The sequence below is a fragment of the Strongylocentrotus purpuratus genome, unplaced genomic scaffold (assembly GCF_000002235.5).
Source record: "Strongylocentrotus purpuratus isolate Spur 01 unplaced genomic scaffold, Spur_5.0 spur5_scaffold_1, whole genome shotgun sequence".
In the NCBI taxonomy this organism is placed as follows: Eukaryota; Metazoa; Echinodermata; class Echinoidea; order Camarodonta; family Strongylocentrotidae; genus Strongylocentrotus; species Strongylocentrotus purpuratus.
Genome location: NW_022145594.1, coordinates 23473931 through 23490173, shown reverse-complemented (window position 1 = coordinate 23490173; position 16243 = coordinate 23473931). Strand labels below are relative to the sequence as shown.

Below are 16243 nucleotides of genomic sequence, written 5' to 3'. Positions count from 1 at the left end.
ATTGGTCCAAATAGATTGGTCCAGATAGATTGGTTCAGATAGATTGGTCCAGATAGATTGGTTCAGATAGATTGGTCCAGATAGATTGGTCCAGATAGATTGGTCCAGATAGATTGGTCCAGATAGATTGGTCCAGATAGTTTTGTTCAGATAGATTGGTTCAGATAGATTGGTCCAGATAGATTGGACCAGATAGATTGGACCAGATAGATTGGACCAGATAGATTGGTCCAGATAGATTGGTCCAGATAGATTGGTAATATAAGGTATATCGGGCAATATCTTCTGCAATGCATGACACCAGATCAATTCCAATCATTTCTGTGAGAGATATAAAAACACCTTTTTTTACAGCTTCCTTAACATACATGTAGACCACTTTGGATCAGTGTGAAACCCTGGCTCTCTATGCAATGTATTTCTAGCTCTCATTTATTTTACTCTGTAATTAGGGTTACCCAGATAAAGATCAAACTATTAATGAGAAATTTCCAAAAGTAAATGGAACTAAACTAAATCACAGAATGGATGCGTGTATCAGGGCTTAAATTAATCCAAGGCCACCAGGGCCATTGTCCTATTTGTGCTGTAATATAGGAATGTGCCCTACAGAAAAGTGGCCTTGCCCTAAAAATATTGAAATTTAAGGCCTGATGTATTTTACAGTTACATTGACATACCGGTATACATGGATATCCTAAAGATAATATTTCTGCCTCAAAATTATGCATATGATTAGTTTAAATGTAACAAGGATTTCAGTTTCTGCTGAGCTTTTGTTTCAGACGCCGCGCTTTATATTATAAACAACCGTTTTGTTACAGACCGAATCCTTTCTTGACCTTTGCCCTGTTCATGACCTTTGACCCATCTATGACCTTTAACCCTTGTACAGGTTGGCAGTCACATCACGGGTGGTGATTACTACGGGACGTGTCCGGAGAATACCCTGATTGAGCATCGTCTCATGCTACCGCCAAAGGCCAGGGGTACAGTCACATGGATTGCAGAGCCAGGTTTATATACTATCACGGTGAGTACGGAAGCCCATTCGGCCTACCTTAAAGAGAAGGTTGAGTTCTGGGAAGAGGTGAAAAATAAGTTGTGAGCATTATTATTCTTATTATGCAAGTGTGGAAGAACATCAGATAAGACATGTTCCCTGAAAAGCATGGCACTTCAAATGCCTTCATATTCTAAATATGTCATGTAACATCGTAAAATTCCAGGGTAGGATTTTTACACCACATGTTCTTGTATCTTTCTGTGTACAGTGTTTGTAACTTTACCAAGACTTGGCCAAATTTCTTATCATTTTGATGATTCCAGAACCTTGCAATACAATTCTTATATGCTAGATGATCAACCTTTTCTGGTCGATTCCACACCGTTTCTTTCACAATGCAATCGCATGACCAGAACTCAACTTCATCTTTAACTGTGTAATATTGTAAAATCCCCCTCACCCCCGTCCTGGGGCCATATTCTGAAAACTATGTAATCTTTATACAGTAGGCTGACGGTTGCACCATATGAGAGAGGGAGGATTAGACTGAAAAGGACTGTTGGTTTTCCTTCTTGAGCTTGTTGTTCTAAAGAGAACTATAGCGCTGGTAGGAGAGGATGTTATCTTTGTTGTTAGGGAAAATTATGTGAATTGTCAAAACAAACTGAAAATACCTTAAACTAAAACTTTCAATTGGTGCTTGCGCAGATGTTTCTTTTAAATTTGTGCAAACACGGTCAGCTTTGGACAGACATTTACCACTGACTTGCCCTGATTCACTCCGACAATTAAAATCTTTAATCTTACATCAAAGATAACAATCATTTTCAGATTAGGACCCCAGGATATGCCCCAAAAGCATGTACATGTACGAGTGATGAACAGAAATATGGTTAAGAGATCTGAATATGGTCTTCAAACACCACATTTTGTGTTTCCCTTGGGCGGTCGCTATAGTCAGGTCTGACTGTACAAATGATGAAGAGAAATATGTATCAGAAATCTGGATATGGAATGAAAAAAATTTGCTTCTATTTGTGATAATTGAATATGACCTTCTTCATTTTTGCGCAGGACGTTGTCTTGGAAACAGAGTTTGACGGACAAAAGACCAAACACACCATGCTTCAGGTATGGCCAGTACGTACCATCAGACCTGTCTCGGAGAAGCTCCCAGCCAACTACCCCCTCCTCACTGGACAGAGGGTTCTGGATGCTCTCTTCCCGTAAGTTCCGCTCTTTAATAGCGAGTTTTCGCAACCGGCGACGCAGCCTTCTACAACGCTAATCTTCGCAGGGTCTCACTCAGAGCAAATTTTTTCCCATAGCGTCCAAACCTATGACGGAATTCAGCTGTAATAACGTCGGGAGAGTCGAGCTAGTACAGGGTGGCGAGCTCATTTAAATACCCGTAGTCAGCACTTGCGTCACTGTGCGAAAACTCGCTATTGATTCAACCTCCTCAGGTCTGTTCACATACGACGCACAAATCCACAGCGTTTTTTTAAAAGCCCATCTGTACTACTTGTAGCTACTTGCTCCCTCTATATAGAAAACGATGCCTAATTGGTGACCATTGGTCCCCCATGATCCTCTTTTTCCTATGTTAATTGAGAGCTGAGTTGATGAGATAGCCACCTGTCAGTGACCTTCCTGGGTGGTCTAAACCCTCCTAGCAAACTAGTACAGAAGGCCTTTAAGAGGGAGGTGTCGTGGTCTAGTGGATATGTCACCAGGACTGTGGATCACATGGTTTGTGGTTCAATTCCCGCCATGGCACTAATGTCCTTATGCAAGATATTAATCTACATTTGCCACACTTGACCCAGCTGAGGTAAATGGGTACCTGGCTGGATTTAAATTCCTTGAAACGCTAGAGTGCCATAATGGCTGCCATGCTTAAGCTAGGGTAGTAATTGTGGAGCGCGGGGAGTGTAAAGTCTCACATGAACGCTATACAAGAACCCACTATTATTATTATTATTATTATTAAAGCATAATACGCTTTGCATTTCTATATCTCCTAATGCATACATGTAGATAGTGAGTCTGTGTGGGATCTTTGTTGCACTAACTATTTCATTCTCACTTGTTATTTATTTACACGTTAAAAAAAAAAAAAAAATGGTTTCCTGTGTATGAACGAGTCTTTAGTCATAAGCTCCAACATTTTCTGAAGGGATGAATGAGTCATCTGTTCATATATTTCTTTTACAAATTGACAACTCAGTGTAGATTTTGGACAAAGTGTCTTGTATCTATTGCTAAGCTTGTATGACTTAGTATGTAGTATTACAGCCAAAAAATAGCAAATTTGTGAATACTATGATCAAAGACGGGTCAACCATACCACAGTAGTAATAGTTACATTTTCTGTGATTAATACAATATATATTGTATAAAGAGATTCCATAGGTCTAAAGATAACTTGTGTTAGTCATGTATGCACAGGAAATACTAATGCATAACACTAATTACTTATTTAAGCAACTCTGTTTAAATAGGAAAACAATTTTCATATTGGATATTAAGTAAGTAAGATGATTTGGATAAGATATTGCATTGGTGTGCCAAATCTATGTTATTCAAATCAGAATCAAAAGTCACTCTAACAGTACAGGTATCTAATGAACACTATTTCTGCTTTCTATCCAGGTGTGTTCAAGGTGGAACGACTGCTATCCCAGGAGCCTTTGGGTGCGGAAAGACCGTCATCTCTCAATCGCTGTCCAAGTATTCGAACAGTGACGTCATCGTCTACGTAGGATGTGGTGAACGTGGCAACGAGATGTCTGAAGTGTTAAGAGATTTCCCAGAGGTAAGCAGCTTCAATCGAGTGACTCTCTCATTTTGAGTCTTGGGGAGTGTTTCACAAAGATCCTAAGTCGAACTTAACTCTAAGTTGGACTTAAAAATTATGGAGAGCCATTCGTAGCCTTAAAATAAAATATATTTAAAAGTGAAAACTCAAGTATTTTAGACTTTTATCAATTCCACATCAAGAACACAAAATCTCCTTGATAATAGAAAATATGAATGATTTGTATTAACATTTTATGCCCATTTAAATAACTTTTAAAAATATTTTCAAAGATGCCAACGGCTTTCCATAATTGTTAAGTCCAACTAAGACATAAATTCAACTTTGGATCTTTGTGAAACACCCCCCTGTTTGACTCCGGTGTCATCAGTTTCAGTGTGCTTTCCAGATCATGGTCCTGTTTCATAAAGCTTGTTATCAACAGCTTACAACAATTGTTATAAGCTACTGAAATCATGGCATTTGATTGGCTGAAAGCAAATTTATCGTAGAAATTCATCCTTGGCCATTGATAAATAGTTAAATTTGTTGACGCCAGACTTGTTGCTAATACTATTAATTGGTGTTGCACACAGCAAACCCATAGGTCTATCAAGAAATCCCCCGTCTTTCAGATAGTCTTCAGGTTTAAAACCGGAGTGTTGGCTCAGTCAGTAGAGCGTCCGCCTCACAACCGGGAGGTCGTGGGTTCGAACCCCAGCCGCGTCATACCAAAAGATGTTAAAAGATGGGAGTTGCTGCTACCTTGTTTGGCGTTCAACAATAAGGGATAGAGCAACGTCGATCTGGCGCTGCTCAGTGGCTGCCGGGCTCACGATCAATTGGGCAAAAAGAATTTCCATTTCGGTTTAATAAAATTCGGAGTGGACTCAAAGATTATTATTATTATTATTATTATTATTATTAAGGGAAAAGTAAAACAATGACTTTACCATAATGTGTGAATGGATGGAAAATGCAAAGCATTACATGGGTCACCTGTTGGTCATAAAAGGCCAATTCTGGTGTTTTTCAACACCTGTTATGGGATAAACACCCAAACGGTGTTGAATTCCTCACGAGAACCCCCTCATATGCGTCTTTAAGACTCTTCGATTTACAGTTTCCTCTCTCAACACAGCTGTAGAACACGTTGCCTTGTATCGACTGCTAGACACAGTCTAGACAAGAGCATACAAACCAAAGAGATGCACTATAATTTATGCTATTCACATGCAAACTATTTGTAATTATCATTATACAAAGTCTACATTTTGGAGCAGTTTTTACCCCGTTGTAAATTTCTCTCCCCCACTTTCAGCTGACAGTAGAAATCGGTGGGAAGACAGAGTCCATTATGAAGAGAACTACCTTGGTGGCTAACACATCCAACATGCCTGTAGCTGCTAGGGAAGCGTCCATCTACACAGGTAAGAACAGACCTAGCCTTGTAGCAATTTGAGTAATGATTAATGACAAACCAGAATCATGACAGTTTGGAACATGAAGCATTTATGAAATGTTCATGGTCACTGTTTTCATGGCAAACAACTTGCATCTTGGAGCAAGAAACTTTTTGAGAATTTAGACCGATTTGATCTGCATAAATTTCCATTTCATTGGTTGGTTGATAAGTTGGTTGGTTGGAAAGTGAAAACTTATTGTGTTGAACATAGTGATAGCGTTCATGACTACCATAGATAAAGGGCGCTTGGGCCATTATTTTAACGAATATTTATCGATGGGCTCTTAGCTACAAATTTAAAAAATGAAACATCTACCAGAAACAGAGTAACAAGATTTTAACCCCCCCCCCCCCCCCGATGATTAGAGTAGGTTCACTGAACACTATGGGTAGTATTCTCTTAAGTTAGACCACAACTAAGTCTAGACAAAACAAGAACTTTAGTTCACACTTCTATGGAATGCTAGGTTTCATCTTGCTCCTTCAATATTTATGACAAAGATAATCTACCAGTGATTTTATTGAAATTCAGATCATAATCATATTATCTTTTTCTTCCCATTTCATTGCAAAACAAAATTTTTGGACACTTTTCATTGCAGGATTAAAATAATCTGTACAGGGTAAATGGTTTGGCAACAGGCACTCCATAGAAGTGTGGACTAAGTTAAGCCAGGCTTGACTTTGTATCGGAATACCACCCTATTTGATGCTAGTCTTTGTTCTTTTCCTGCCTAACATTCTCTGATCATTTATCTGTCTCTATGGTATTTTCAGTATAATGCTCTGTATTTCATCCTTCCTTTCTACTGTTCAGGCATATCATTGTCTTAAGTTTTTCAGTGACCATGGATATTTCTCTCTGTTTTCAGGTGTGACATTGTCGGAGTATTTCCGTGATCAGGGATACAACGTCTCTATGATGGCCGACTCAACCTCCAGGTGGGCTGAAGCCCTCCGAGAGATCTCTGGTCGTCTGGCTGAAATGCCCGCTGGTAAGTTGTCTTTCAAACCATAGTCATGCTGACCACACAAATTATTATGATTTACAATCACGTACTTATACTATGTGTAATTTTACTCAAATTTCTGTCTGTCTCAATGTGGATGTATACAGTGTGAATCAAAAAAAAGTTTACACCTAGAAAATTGCAAATTATTTTAAAAATCATCTATGAAAATTAAATTATTATACATCTTATGAAAGAGTGTTTTATCCTGAATCATTTGGTATCATTTTTGTGTGGTATGTGTTCACGCTTTGATAAACAGGAGGCATTGTTTGCGAGAGTGCAAAATTCGACTTGCGCCAAAGTTGCTTATGACTTGTTTGAATAAAACAATTGGGATTTGGGTATTAATTCGGTCTTTGCAAATCTGAATAACATCCCTAACAAAATTATTCATGCCACACATATCAAATATCGAATATCAAATATCAACGAACACTTTATGCGCGCGTGTGTGACTTTGCTTCTGCAAAAAAGCATATGCAATCCATTTCATGATACATTCAATTAATTCTCTCACTCCGCTAATCCGAACAAGTCGGCGCAAGTCGATTTTTGCACTCTCGCAAACAATGCCTCCTGTTCATCCAAACGTGAACACATATCACACAAAAGTGATACCAAATGATTTGGGATAAAACATTCTTTCATAAGATGTATAATAATTTACTGTTCATAAATGATTTTTAAAATAATTAGCAATTTTCTAGGTGTAAACTTTTATTTGACTCACACGGTAGTTATCACTTATATATTTCAATCATTACTGTTTTTGAAATTTATGTATATATTTGTTACTGCTTGTAAATAAATCCCATGTAACATTTTCATTTATTTGATTTGGACGAATAAAATAGAATTGAACTGAATTGTATCAAATGCTCATTTTCTGCCTACAGACAGCGGTTACCCAGCCTATCTAGGAGCCCGTCTAGCTTCTTTCTACGAAAGAGCTGGTAGAGTCAAATGTCTAGGAAACCCCAGCAGAGAGGGCAGTGTCAGCATCGTAGGGGCGTAAGTCTATCAGCCCGAAATATTATCCATCTTGATACTAAGTTGGTTTTAATGAAAAATGAGAGAAAGTTTGAGCAATATGCAATGAAAAATAGGAAAGGTATGAATTGTTGAAGTTGTTGTCAGGTAAACACAAATTGGTGAGCACTCTCCAATTCGCTCTGTACAGAAAATATCATAAAATTTCATCTTCTGCAATAGTTATTAATTGACTGAATAGATTTGTTTCATGCAAGCGTTTTAGTACAGGGCAAATGAGAAGGGAGCTCGTAAGATACATCATAGTGTTGACAATTTGTGTTTGATTGATTGCATCTTTAAAAATTTGTAACTTTTTTTAAATTTCTAATCAGAATTTGCTCAAACATTCACTGAAATGTTTCTCTCATTTTCCCCTCATGCTTCTATTAAAGCCAACTCAATATCAGGGTGGACTTGCCCTTTAATCCATTACTTGATGTACAATTTTGTTTTTTATTGACATGAAGAGAAATGGATAGCCACCATGATCATAGAATAGTGGGGAAGAGGCAACATACAACCTCTTGATATTAAGTAAAATTTACCCCCATTCCTCCTCCTCTACCTTTGGGAAAAATGATGAAATAATGTACGTGGACCATTACATACATACATAGATGCTTTAATTTGAACCAGATGTTTAGAGTGTTTTTGTTCTTTTTCTTTTTCTTAGCAGTTTAAGGGAGGGGAGGTGGGCGAGTGGTACAGACCTGCCAACCAGTACGATTTAGTCGTATTTAGTACGATTTTTAGAAGCAAATACGACAGTACGATTTTCCTTAATAAAATACGATTTTCAAAAAAAAAAAAAAAAAAAAATGATAATTTATATTTTGTGTTTGTGACATTTTCAATGGCAAAATTCCCATTATGTTTTGTTAAGTATCCTTCACGCATCTCACATCAGCAATTTGGGTATGATCATTGGTACATCGAACACACCAGTCCTGACAAAATCGTGCATATTCAACCAATGATCCTTAAAAAAAATTCTTCCTGTAGGTAGGAACTGTAAGAGGCATTGATCCGCGTAACAATCCGTGTTTTTTTTTCAAGAATACAACTTTTTTCAGTAAAATACAACTTTTGGGATTAAAGAATACAGTTTTTGAACTCCAGAGGTTGGCAGGTCTGGTGGTATCTGCCCTTTTAAGATTAACGTAAGAAATCGGAGTAGCTATGTGTAGAACTGAACTTATTTTCATGATAAAGTTAACCCAGGGATCTGTTTAAAAAAAAACTCTGATTGAATTGTAATAGTCCAAATATCCCACAGTGTAACTCTCTTTGGCCCGAATTCACAGCAGAGGTTTACATTTCACCCACAGTTTAAACCTTCATTTACTTAACCCATGGTTTAAAATTAGCGCAAATAAGCGTACCTTGCCTTGCGCGCGTCAAATATTGGACCTCTTGACTGTGTTACGCTTATTTTGCGCTAATTTTAATCCATGGGTTATGTAAATGAGGGTTTAAACCATGGGTTAAATGTAAACCTCCTTTGTGAATTCAGGCCTTCAAGTTTAATCAACATCCATTGACACTAACAGTAAACTTTTATTTCTTCTTCAGTGTGTCGCCCCCTGGTGGTGACTTCTCTGACCCGGTGACCTCCGCAACCCTTGGTATCGTTCAGGTGTTCTGGGGATTGGATAAGAAGCTCGCTCAGCGCAAGCACTTCCCCTCCATCAACTGGCTCATCAGCTACTCCAAGTACATGAGGGCGTTAGACGACTTCTATGATAAGAACTATGCAGAGTTTGTGCCACTCAGGACCAAGGTCAGTGCAGGACGCGTCTTTTTTTAACCTAACCTAGCCATCCTACCGCTGCTTTTGATTAGCTCAATAGAGTGGTGAAGTGTGATGTCATCAAAATTCTATTTTTAGAATTTCTCAATTTTTTTTTCATTTCCTGAAATAGCATCAAAAATAATGTCCAAATGTCGAAAACCAATTGAATATGTTAAGTATTGGCTGAGATATGACCATCTGAATAAATAAATTTCCTATAGGAACTCAGTGTTATATGCTCTGGCTCCTTACCATGTTTGATGCTCTTTCGGAAAATGAAGAAAAAAATTGAGAAATTCTAAAAATAGATTTTTATAACGTCACAGCTTCGGTACTCTATAGGAACCTACACGTTATGCGCTAGTCATAAATATTCAAGATACGCACGCACACAGAATCCAACGCGATAATTTATCAAATAATGAGATTTCACACAAAAAATACAAGTGCAAGCTATGTTTACTTAAAATGAGTGACATTGCGCGAAAATTGGTATGGTTTACCGTAAACGAATGACTTTCCAGGTTGTAACTTGTCCATAATCATTGCGACATACTGGTTAGTCCAGAATCTGGCTAATATAGTAATTTGTTCTCCACCTTGCCGTACCAACGCAAATATTTATATATTATTCAAATATTAATATGCAGCGCTAGGATGGCTAGGTTAGGTTTAAAAATGTCAGTGCAGGATCCCTGTTTCATGAAACTTTTCATCGGGAACAAGTGCGAAACTTCTATGACAGGACTTCAGTAGCTTATATTTATAACAGTTATTGTAACTTGTTTTTTTAACAGTGTTATTGAAGCAGGGCCCTGGGGGGTGTTTCACAAAGACTAGGATCAACTTTAAGTTAGACTTAACTATGACAGAGCATTCATGCCACTGTTTGCTCTCAAGGTTTACTGGCAATGGTCTATCAATGGACGTACAAATCATGATCACAAATCTACAGAAATTTTATTTTTTGATTATTTATTAAATCTATTTAATTTATTAATTTATTTATCTGTGTTTCACAAAGTCCAAGATCGACTTTAAGTTGGACTTAACTATGACAGAGCATTCATGCCACTGTTTGGTCTCAACGTGTTCAATGGCACTGGTCTCTCAATTGACGTACAAATCATTAACACAAATCTATAGAATTTTTATTCTTTGATAATTCATTATTGAAGGAAAAATGTTATCTAAAGATCATAGTTGAGAGACCAATGGTGAGAGCAACCGGTGGCCTGAATAGCATGCCATTGTTAAGTCCAACTTAAGTCAATCTTAGTCTTTGTGAAACACCACCCTGGTGTTTTTGATTCATTGAAATAAAATGAATTGATTTTACACTGCAAAAACGGGTGAAATTTGGGCAGGCATTCAGAAAAAAGCACACTCCAGAGGTGATTTTTGTTTCTTATTTAGGTTTTTTCGTTGTTTGCCAGAAGTATTTAAATACCTACATTACACAGGAATACAATCAAAATCAATGATTTTTACTTCCAGTGTAAATGCAGCTAATGAGTTCATTATTATAATATTTTTATCTTTTTGCTGTAGGTGAGGGAGATCTTGCAAGAAGAGGAAGAATTGTCTGAAATTGTGCAGCTGGTAGGAAAGGGCTCCCTCGCTGAGTCCGATAAGATCACCCTAGAGATTGCTAAACTACTCAAGGATGACTTCCTCCAGCAGAACGGATACTCATCGTATGATAGGTGAGTCGCTTGAAAAATATTCTGATAAGAGTTAATAGATTGATTTTATTTGATATGATTTGATTTATTTATTTCTGTTTGATTTTTTGTCTCGCCTGCGTAGCAAAAAGCGAGACATAGGCGCCGCTTTTCCGGTGACGGCGGCGGCGGCGGCGACGGCGACGGCGACGGCGTCAACATCAAAAACTTAACCTAAGGTTAAGTTTTTGAATTTTTGGTATAATTTTTAAAGTATAAGTTCTTAGTCAATGAAACTTTGACTAAAGGGTAATCAAGTATCCCCAATCATGTGAGTAGAATTTCAGATCACAAAGTCAAGGTCAAAGGTCATTTAAGGTCAACAGACTTGGACTATGTTGTAGCATCATCATCGAAAACTGAACCTAAGGTTAAGTTTTTGAATTTTTGATATAATCTTGAAAGTATAAGTTCTTAGTCAATGAAACTTGGACTATAGGGTTATCAAGTCTACCCAATCATGTGAGTAGAATTTCAGGTCACTAAGTTAAGGTCAAAGGCCATTTAAGGTCAACAAACTTAGACTTTGTTGTGGCATCAACATTAAGATTTTCAAAATGCTTCTTCTTCGTTATTTTTCAACCGATTTTGATTCTGATTGTTTCATATGATAGGGCTAGGAGGGGATTTAAAATTTCTACACAGAATCGTGAAATTCATTATCTATACTAATTTATGCAAATTAATTCGAAATCACAAAAAAGGCTTCTTCTCCTTCATTTCTCGACCGATTTTGATTTGGTTTGCTTTATATCGTAGAGCTAACTTTGGTACACTAAACTTCTACACAGAATTTTGAAATTGTTCTCCATTAATTAATTTTGGTAATTTATGCAAATTTATTCCAAAAATAACAAAAATTGCTTCTTTTCCCTCATTTCTTGACCGATTTTGCCTTATCTGGTAGAGCTAAATTTGGAACAATAAACTTCTACACAGAATTGTGAGATTTTGCTCCATTGATTATTTATGGTACTTTATGCAAATGAAATGAAATTATCAAATTTCTATTTTTTGACCAGTTCAAAAGTGTACCACATAAAATTTACGATATTTGTTGTTGTGAGATGCGGATGAGCGCTACGTCATTGACGTTCTGGTTTATCATATTGAATTGCGTTATGCAGGCGAGACCGCCGAGAGCGTTTCCCTTGTTTTTTTTTTGCAGTTTTACAATGGCATTATACTTATAGAACACTCCCCATTAGCACTGTGTTCTAAAATTTTGTTTAGATTATGCAGTGATTTTGTCTCCATTTAAGTGGGCAATATAACATTTAAAGCCACAATGTCCTAATTGTAGCTACCTGCTCCCTCTATATAGAAAATAGTGCCTAATCGGTGACCATTGGTCCCCTGTGATCCTCTTTTTCTTGTGTTAATTGAGAGCTCAGTTGATGAGATAACCACCTGTCAGTGACCTGGCAGGGTGGCCTAATCCCTCCATGCCAAACTAGTACAGATAAGCTTTAAGGTAGTAGAGGTGTCGTGGTCGAGTGGATATGTCACCGGACTGTAGATCACAAGGTCCGCGGTACAAGTCCAGCCACAGCACTTATGTCCTTTGGCAAGACATTAATGTACATTTGCCACACTCAACCCAGGTGAGGTGAATGGGTACCTGGTAGGATTATTCCTTTAACTGCACTGTGCGCTGATAATGGCTGCTGGAGCTCAAGCGGGGGTAATAATTTCCAAAAGCTCTTAGGAAGCGAATAGGGAAGTTATATAATGTTATATGCGCTATACAAGAACTGAATATTATTATAATTATTCAACATACCATACTTTTCCCTTTATCTACATAAAATTTGTGTTATTCTGTACCCTCACACAAATCAGAAAATTGGTGAAGGGAAAAATGCAGCAAACTGTCAAATTTACAGCATCGGTTGTGGGTAAATAAATATGACCATGTTTTTCTATCTCTTTCTTTCTCTCTTAGATATTGTCCATTCTACAAGACAGTTGGGATGTTGAGCAACATTGTATCCTTCTACGACATGGCCAGACACGCTGTGGAGAGTACCTCCCAAAGCGAGAACAAGATCACATATGCTCTGATCAGAGAGAGCATGGGAGACATCATGTACAAACTATCCTCTATGAAATTCAAGGTAAGCTTTTCATCAGTTCATTCATTAAAGGCATCGTTTAACAAGGTTAAATCTGAGATGCACGGCCCTACGTGTTATCATTGTCTGTGATATGGTGTAATATTGAAGCCATTAAAAAGTTGCGCTTCAAAATGATCAAGAAGTGCCTCAAAAAAGTAAAAACCTTTGAGTGACCGGTTTTACCATACTCGTTTTCCCCAATAGACTGTAGTGTTATGAAAACCGTTAGGAAAAAAAAAAAAATGGATTTTGATTTTGAATCATAAATATCTTGATAATCAGACAGGCTTGTAAAATTCATGGGGTTCCTGACTGACCTAAAGGTTTTTAGTTATCATTGCAGCATGAGCTAAATCCGGGATTTTGTTTCAGAATCGGAGACAAAGTTACCTAATCCCTTTAATTAATCAATTTATTGCAGTTATTTTGGGACCTCGTGGATGACCAGATCAACTTTGTTGGTTGATCTGAAGCGGGTGATCCCTCGATCTTCACTTTAATTTTTTAGAATATCTTCTAAAATATTTGAGAGTTTTGTTTCTTATGTGTGTAATAGTGTTTGAATTTCATATTTTATGATCGTAAATATAACCAAACCAAACCAAGACATCCTCTCATTTTGAATATAGTTGTCCAAATTTGATTTAGAGGAAGACAAAAGGTTTTGACAAAGCCCTTGGGATTTGAGAAGTGGAGTATTATTAAAACCAGCTAGTTTTGTGACCTGACTAGAAATTCTCGTGAAATGTTAAAGAAACTTCTTCAGCATCTGCAAAAGACAGGGTTGCAGAAGAATTTTATCCATGCAACTTAAATTAGGAGTATAAAATAAAAGAAGCATTACATGTAGCAACAATTGGTTCATTTGATAAGATTACCCTTGAGCCTTTGTTGGGGCCACCCCAGTCAATTACCCATAAATAATGACCCCCACCCCCATCTCAACACGTAATAAGAGTACAATCAGTTATTCTCAGTCTATTCTCAGTATTCTAATTCTAGAGAATAATGAGGGTAAAATCCCATCACAATTTGATTTTCCTAAAATTGTAATAACAGACCCTTGGCTGTGATGAGTTCATGGTATTTCCACAGAAAAGGAGAGGCTTCATGTATTTATATTTTCTGTAATGGGGTTTTCCATTGAAAGGCCTGTCACCTTTGCAAATCCCACCATATTTATTTTGTTTGTGTTATATACCTGTTATTTTCTCTTTCAATGAATATGTTCTTGTCATTGTGATCGTTTTTTATATTAGTTAACAAATTTGTTTACTCGTAAATTAAAATGGCGCCCATGTAAATATGATGTGAGCGCACAGTGCAGGTAGTGATGTAACAATACATACAAGAAAACATTGATGACACAATTTTTACATGCAAATTAAAATGGCGGCCCTAACCGTGAAGGTGTGTACCAGTAATGATATTACATCATTGATGAAATTACCTTCGTTTCTTTTCAGGATCCTGTGAAAGACGGTGAAGCCAAAATCAAGCAAGACTTTGCCGACTTATTAGATGAGATGCAGCAAGGCTTCAGGAACCTAGAAGACTAGCCAACATAGCAAATATATAGTCATAGATATAAACCAATCATATAACAATCATTGTCAAGTCCCATGCATAGCATTTGATGTCGGTGGTGGAATGTCTCTAGTACACACATAACCATGTCCTTATGTCTTTTTATCTGTCATATATTTTTGATGAACCTTTGTTTCATATTGTGCAATTGGGCCTTCCTGAAAACCAAGGCCATTTTCAGAGAAACAGAATCAAAATGGATTATGATTTAACAGTATTTTGTAGCCGCATGTTGTGTTTATTCTAGAGTTAATATCGAGCAAGGCAGCATTGTGTCACCTCTTTCAGAACAGCCAAAGATATGTCAATTTCAAATTCATGTTTTGTATCATCTACATTCTAAATGACTGCTTATCCCTGTTTAACACGTTGACTACTGATTTTGTAATTCCGCAATGCTTGATGTAATGGTCTAGTTCCTGCGTGCACTTGCTCAATTGAAAATTATAATATTTTGCATGAAAAAAAAGTTTCAAGGGAATATCAATACAAATATTTCTGCTTCAGACTTAACCTTTTTGCTTGGATTCTCTGTAAACATACCAACACATTTCTCTCTTTCTACTGAAATTTATCATGCAAACATATTCTTTAAGACCCTGTAGTACATATTTCTATAGTTAACATCATATTATGTGATAGATTATTTCTGTACTTGTGTTTTTCAATTTGAAGTTGTGTTCAGACATTCCATAATAATGTTGAATAATTGAAATCAGTACTGTATATTGTAAACCACATTATTGACAAAGTGTGACTATTGGTCAGTAAACTCAGTATAATATGAGCATGCCCCAAGTACCCCTGGTATGGGGTACAGTGAATGTAGCATAGAGGTTAAATGAGAGGTCATTAAATGGAAATCCAATTCTTGATAGCAAATTATTTTAGAGGGAAGGAGACATTAGAGAAGATTACTGGTGTAAGTTATCTGGACAAAAATTAGAAAGATATACCTTTTTAAAAGTTGCAATCACTATAGGTAGGGGCTCTTCAAATTGGCAGAAACTGTAATGTCACTGATCAGGGATTCCAGTTTTCAGGCAATAGCCTGAATTCAGGCCCTGGAGAGTAATTTTCACACTATAGTTTAGGCTTTTTTGTGTACAAAATGGCTCATTCTAGGTGATTTTCAGGCCCTATGATCAATTCTAACTGGCATCCCTGCATGATGTAGTGGCTTCTATTAAAACCAACTCAATATCAGGGTGGACTTCACCTTTAACGGTCTATACATAATGTCCTTTTTTCCTTTCCTGACAATGCTCATAAAATGCTGTACCTATGTCCTGCCAGTCATTTCGATTTCCCTTTTGAATTTAATGCCATGTTCTGTTATACCGGTAGGTGGTTGGTCAGAGAGTTATAAAAACAAGATAAATGCTGTTAATATTTTCTAGAATGTATTTGAATGATGTTCGGACATCCCTTCCGATAGCTATCTCCATCTTTAATTGTTTCATTTTATTCTGCCAGTTTTACATCTAGTGTATAAGTACGTATGTTTATAAAATGAATATGCAATTATTGGACTGTCAAGTTTTAAGTTGAAAATGTCACCACTCTGAAGATGTTATTAGTTTATACTAGACATGAAAAAAGAAAGTCATAATTGTCACCCCTTGGAAGTAGTAATTTGGTGCTCAAATGTTGTACAATGTAGTGATTTTTGTAATAGGAGTTTCAAATTTATTATATTAGAAACAA

General features: G+C 36.9%; 1 protein-coding gene across 3 annotated transcripts in view; it reads left to right on the top strand.

Annotated features, from left to right (window-relative positions):
• LOC593614 (V-type proton ATPase catalytic subunit A) overlaps positions 1–15665 on the top strand; it is a 28787-nt gene extending 13122 nt beyond the window's left edge. For 2 of the 3 annotated variants that reach the window (XM_030977836.1, XM_030977838.1), the window contains exons 5-14: positions 896–1033; positions 2081–2232; positions 3662–3824; positions 5128–5236; positions 6144–6266; positions 7181–7295; positions 8889–9096; positions 10660–10814; positions 12778–12949; positions 14416–14508. In XM_030977836.1, coding sequence (XP_030833696.1) covers positions 896–1033; positions 2081–2232; positions 3662–3824; positions 5128–5236; positions 6144–6266; positions 7181–7295; positions 8889–9096; positions 10660–10814; positions 12778–12949; positions 14416–14508 — 1428 coding nt within the window. Of the gene's footprint in view, positions 1–895; positions 1034–2080; positions 2233–3661; positions 3825–5127; positions 5237–6143; positions 6267–7180; positions 7296–8888; positions 9097–10659; positions 10815–12777; positions 12950–14415 lie in introns of all 3 variants that reach the window. The other variant, XM_030977837.1, reaches the window with a different exon arrangement.
• The last annotated feature ends 578 nt before the right edge of the window (positions 15666–16243 follow it).